The sequence below is a fragment of the Bidens hawaiensis genome, unplaced genomic scaffold (assembly GCF_021521415.1).
Source record: "Bidens hawaiensis isolate Kalapana, Puna unplaced genomic scaffold, B.hawaiensis_p1.1 tig00008841_1, whole genome shotgun sequence".
NCBI classification, from domain to species: domain Eukaryota; kingdom Viridiplantae; phylum Streptophyta; class Magnoliopsida; order Asterales; family Asteraceae; genus Bidens; species Bidens hawaiensis.
Window position 1 is genome coordinate 341,179 of NW_027491637.1, and position 6,000 is coordinate 347,178.

Below are 6,000 nucleotides of genomic sequence, written 5' to 3' on the forward strand. Positions count from 1 at the left end.
CTAGGAAACTTATAACTTGAGTCGGTGTCTTGGGTTTCTCCCATTTGGTAATGGCTTCTATCTTTGCTGAGTCTACTTGAATACCCTTTTCATTTATAACATGTCCAAGAAATTGAACTTCGGACAACCAGAATTCACATTTGGAGAATTTGGCGTACAATTTCTCTTTCCTTAGGGTTTCAAGTATTATTTTGAGATGAACTTGATGATCGTCTTTGGATTTGGAATAAACAAGAATGTCATCAATGAAGACGATAACAAACTTGTCTAAGTACGGTTTGCAAATTCGATTCATCATGTCCATGAAAGCTGCTGGAGCATTAGTGAGTCCGAAAGGCATCACGGTAAACTCATAATGTCCATATCGGGTTCTGAATGCTGTTTTCGGTATATCTTCTTCTTGTACTTTCAACTGATGGTAACCCGATCTAAGATCAATCTTTGAAAAATAACTTGCTCCTTGAAGCTGGTCGAACAAATCATCGATTATTGGAAGTGGATACTTGTTCTTGATTGTGACCTTGTTCACTTCTCTATAATCTATACACATCCTCATCGATCCATCCTTTTTCTTTACGAACAGAATTGGAGCTCCCCATGGTGATGAACTCGGTCGTATAAATCCTTTTTCCAAAAGCTCGTCTAACTGTTTCTTTAATTCTTTCATTTCCGTGGGTGCTAATCTATAAGGAGACTTAGCTATTGGTGACGTTCCCGATATGAGGTTGATCCTAAACTCTACCTCTCTATCTGGTGGGGCTCCTGGTAACTCGTCAGGGGCTCCTGGTAACTCGTCAGGAAATACATCTTGAAATTCGGACACGATTGGCACCTCTTCCATTTTGGTTCGGGTTCTTTAGTTACATAGGCCATGAATGCAAGGCATCCCTTACTTAAGCAACTACTTGCTTTTATCTTAGAAATGATTTCTACTTTTCCTGCTTCTTTGTCTCCAGTGATACGAATGGTTTTATTGTTAGACGTTCGAATGTCAATGTCTCTATCATTACATAAGATACTGGCATGATTAGAGGATAACCAGTCCATACCCAGAACTACATCAAAACCTGCTAACGTCATAGGTAACAGTAATATAGGTATGATGTGATAAGCTAATGAAATTGCGGCATTATTTAAGGCTTCAGTTATTCTACTCACATTTCCATAAGCAGTCTCGACTTCGTAATGTTTTTCTACTTTAACTAAGGGTTCATTCAATAGACTGCAAAATTTATAATCTATGAAAATTTGGTTTGCACCTGAGTCAAATAAAACCCTAGCATAAATATTATTGATAGGAAACGTACCGATGATCACGTCCGGTATGTCAGCTGCCTTCTGCGTATCTAGCATAAAGACCCTTGCGTTTCCTTTCTTGGCATCGGTCTTGGCACCGTTGCCACTTGCACCAGCCGCTGCTGTCATCGGCTTCCTCTTTGGACACTCTGTACTGAAATGCCCCTTTTCACCACAATCGAAACATACCACTGCCTTCTTCTTACAGTCAGCTTCAACATGACCTAATCTTTTACAGAAATTACACACAATAGTATTTAGAGGTCGTTGGCATCTACCGAAGTGTCTTCTACCACATGTTTTACAAACAGGGCGAGTATATACAAACGCCACTTCCCTCTTTTTCTCAACTTTCCTAACTTTTCCTCCAATTGGCGTCTTGCTATCATCCTTCTTCTTTTCATCCCGATTTCTTATCATTCCATCCATCAAATACCCGGCCAACTCCATAGAAAATTCCGTCGAAGACGACATATGTGAACGGACTAAATCACGGATTTCGATTGGTAACCCATAAATATAGCGCGTCACCTTGTTGATTTAAGGAGTGATCAAGTGAGGGACAATTCTACAGTACTCAAGAAATTTGGTGTTATATTCCTTGAGGTTGGTTCCCACAACCTTATGGTTCCACAACTTGGTTTGTATTTGATCAATTTCATTAATCGGGCAAAATTTCCTTAGTATCATGGCTTTAAACGTTGCCCAGTCCAGATTGTATAAACTTTCTCTACCTTTAATTCCGATCAGGGTATTCTACCATTCTAATGCCTCTCCCTTGAACATCTGAGAGGTATATTGCACTTTCTCACTTTCCGTACACTTACTTAGTGGTACAATTGATTCCATTTCTTCCAACCATCGGAGGGTAACAATCGCTCCTTTATCCCCATGGAACTCTTTGGGGTTATAAACCTTAAACACTTTGAAATCACAACCCTCGTGTATTTTAACTTCTTGGTTTTATCACGGAGGTCGTTTTCAGCGGTGGAGCTTTCATCGCTCGCTTCTTTCTTTTTCTCACTTTCTTTCTTCCCAGTCTCTCTCTTTGATTCTCTTTTAGAGTTAGCAGTTTCACTTTTACTTTGACTCGCCCTTTTATTAGAATGAGAGGCAGTTCAACTTGGATCATTTTCATTAATTCATAGAGTGGTGTTACAGCTTCTTTTATCAAATCACGAATACCGAGTACATAGTCTTTCGGTATCGTTCAAATATTTTCTGCTACCGTCTTTCCTTTATCGTTGTTTATGTTTTCTACAATGGTCTTTTATTTATTATTTATTTGCATTTCTTGATTACTGTTGGCTTTAGACATGTTGTTACATGAATAAAACAAAATTCAGTGAAAAGACAGACTTTCTTTATAATACATTATTTTTTTACAAAGAAAACATAACAGTTAACAGCAGTACTTAACAACGATTCCTAATCCTTAATCCATTTTTTAACAAGATTCTTCATGTTGTCACATTTCTTAATTATTTTCTTTCCTATTATCTTTTTGTCCACTTTCTCATTCCTTAAATCATCCATCACTGAATTTGGCGGGTTCGGATATCCCGTTGGTGCGGATGCAGCTGGGAAGAGATAAGCATTTTCTTGTGGATAGATGTGTGGATTTGCAACGTATGCATTCATTTCCTCATCGGGGATATTAGTTGTATAAAATTCCTCGATAAGGTTTGCCTCTTCACAGGTCTCTTTAGCTTTTTGTGATATGGAAGGTCTTGGTCCAACATACGGAGGAAAATAAGGATTCTCGTTCTCCTCATTTTCTTCCTCGGAATCCTCTTCTTCCTCAGGTTCTTCCTCCAATTCATAAGGATTCTTGATTTGTGATTGAACTAATCTCTTTTTGTATGGCAAGATGATTCTCATCCTTGGTTTATGTGACATCTGCCCCGATCCGACCCGACCCAGGTACCCGTTTCTCTGACCCGATCTCTTTCTTTTATGATTTAATATTTATTTATACTTATATTTTACTTTTAATAATAATATATATTTTCCTTCCCGCCTCTTTCTCTCTCTTTCTTTCCGCCGTCCCGTCCCTCTCCTTCTCTCTTTCCGCCTTCTTTTCCCTCTTGTCGCCGTCCCGCCCTTACGCCTTGTTTCCCTCTTTTTCTTCTAACTCTTTGCTTGTCCTTTGTTCCTTCCCGCCTAAGGTTGTCTGCGCAGCTCCACGCGCCAGACCCCTTACAAGGAATCCTGCGTGAAGACCACCTGTTTCAGCGATACGCGAGACGAACTCTTCTCGCAGCGCGCTAAGAATTGTAATTCTTCTCGCAGCGCGCTAAGAACGGTAGTTCTTCCCGCGACGCGCTAAGGATTTGTAGTTCTTCTCGCAGCGCGCTAAGAATCGTAGTTCATCCCTCGACGCGCGAAGAATTATAGTTCTTCCCGCGGCGCGCTAGGAATTTTAGTTCCTCCCGCGGCGCGCTAAGAAATGTGATTCTTCCCGCGACGCGCTTAGAAATGTAGTTCTTTCCGCGACGCGTTAAGGTTGGTTCTGTCTGCCTTCGCGCTCGCGCTCTCTTGACCTTCTGTGTCTGCCTTCGCGCCTTAGCCTTCTCGCGCTAAACCCTTTGAGTTTTCTACTGTTTAATCTAGCCGTTTGCTTTTGTGTTGTCTTATCTTTTGTGCTGTTGACCTAATCTGCTTTATGTCTGAAAAGTTACTTTCGGCGCAGCATGCGCGCCAACCCCATTGGTTAGCAGAAAAAGTGACTGACATAATCTTTTGAGATCTGCTTTTTCCATGCTTGACCAGTACCTTTTTCTGATCCGCCCATGCTTTTTACTGTTCCCTGTCAGCCTTTTTCTCTTTTTCCCTGCTGCCATATCTTTTGATATCTTTTGCTTTTGGAATCTTTTACTTTTTGGAGATATTTTCCCCTTTTTCTGGATTCATGTCTCCTAGGGTTTCCCTATAAATAATAATCTTATTTTTCTTAACACTACACACACAAACACTTATTATCTCTCTTCCTTTGCTCTCTGCCGATTGTCCTTCTGCCGCCTCCTCTCTTGCCTCCGTTTTCTCCTCCCCTCTGCCCTGATTTTCGGTAATATATTATATATAATAATTTACTTATTAATTATGCTAACTTATAATCAAGACTTAAAACAAATCATTAAAACAATAATCTTGTTTATAGGTTAACTTGTGCTTGTTTAAAGTTGGTTCTTGCTTTATCTTACACCGCATCGTTTATCAAGTGAGTAATCTCGTACCTAATCCCTTTTTGTTTTTAATGTTTTGGGATGTTCATGTGTTCATACAAACTTAGAGTCTTAAACTTGTTTATGAACTTTAGTCGCGCAGTATCCCATGTGTTGAGGACGTTTACTTGGCTGTTTATTTGTATGTGTGTATCATTAACCGCTTTGTTCGGCCTATTCCGAAGTTTTCATGGATCCATTAGATGAACACGGGAGACCTATCGTTTACGGTTTTCTTGTTTTACACTTGCACAGATGTTTTCTCGTTTTTGTGCTCAATTGGGAGCACGGATTGAACTATGAACTATGAGCTATGATCTATCTAGGCTTGATCACAATCTGATTGCACCCTTGTTAAACACCAGACATACACGTGTTGCGCGCAGATTTATTGTTATCTATGTATTGTATTAAACTTGATTTCTCACCAACACGCAAGTGTTTGACGTTTATTTTAACACATGTTCAGGTTTGCAGTAGCTGTTTTGGAGCTTGTGGACACGTAGGAAGTTTTCTTTATTTTGGACCTAGATTAAAATGTATCAAGACAAGTTTTTGCTGTTCGAATATTATGATTTATAATATATTGATTTATGATGATTTATGTTATCTTGTTTACTTTGCGCATGCGCGAATGAATGTATTTATTAAATATTGATACCCAATAGTGTCACGAGTAATGAAACAATATGTGGCGCCCCGATGTATAATCCGCCTTTGGTCGGGGTGTTATAGATTGGTATCAGAGCTCGTTGACTTTAGGATAGGTGGTTAGACGTAACGGCCTAGAATACCTAAGAGTCCCTTCTCGCGCATGAGAGAAATCTCATGTTTGCGCGCTTATTGTTAATTACTCGTTATTTATGAATATGCTCGCGCTTGCGCAGTATATGATTTTATGTTTTATTTCGCGATATTTCGATTTTTGTTGAATTTTGATTTTTATTGATTTTTCTTACATATTCGTTTGTTGGGATTTGAAAATCCGAAAAGTCATGGTGATACATGAATAGTTGATTTTCAATTTCCATTTACGATTATGTTCTGAGGTTGGAGACTTGAAAAGTCATGGTGATACATGAATTGTCAACCTCCGATACTCATTTTCTTGTATATTTTATATTGAAGATTGAAAAGTCATGGCGATACATGAATCGTCAATCTCCAATACTCGTTTGCTCGTACATTTTAAATTGGGAATTCGGAAAGTCATGGTGATACATGAATTGTCGATTCTTGATTCGAATTTGTTACCTTTATTAAGTCTGCATTTAGGGTCATTTATTTTACTTTAACTTTTGACAGTAACTGACTCCGTGAAACCAAGCTTTTCGAGGTTATACTTTGCGATAAAACCAAGATATTAACTAAAATTAAAACTTTTATAGAATGCCTCCACTATCAGCTCGCCATCTCAAGAAGAAAGAAGCCGCGCGCAGACGTTCGCTGCAACGTTCCCAGGAAATGGCCGCCGCAATAG

The 6,000-nt window shown here is 39.1% G+C and overlaps 1 protein-coding gene across 1 annotated transcript in view; it reads right to left on the minus strand.

The window, feature by feature from the left end:
• LOC143530122 (uncharacterized) overlaps positions 1-1,770 on the minus strand; it is a 29,701-nt gene extending 27,931 nt beyond the window's left edge. The window contains exons 1-2 of the mRNA XM_077025747.1: positions 1,308-1,770; positions 906-1,202 (exon numbers count right to left, since the gene is read on the minus strand). Coding sequence (XP_076881862.1) covers positions 906-1,202; positions 1,308-1,770 — 760 coding nt within the window. The remainder of the gene's footprint in view (positions 1-905; positions 1,203-1,307) is intronic.
• Between the last annotated feature and the right edge of the window lie 4,230 nt (positions 1,771-6,000).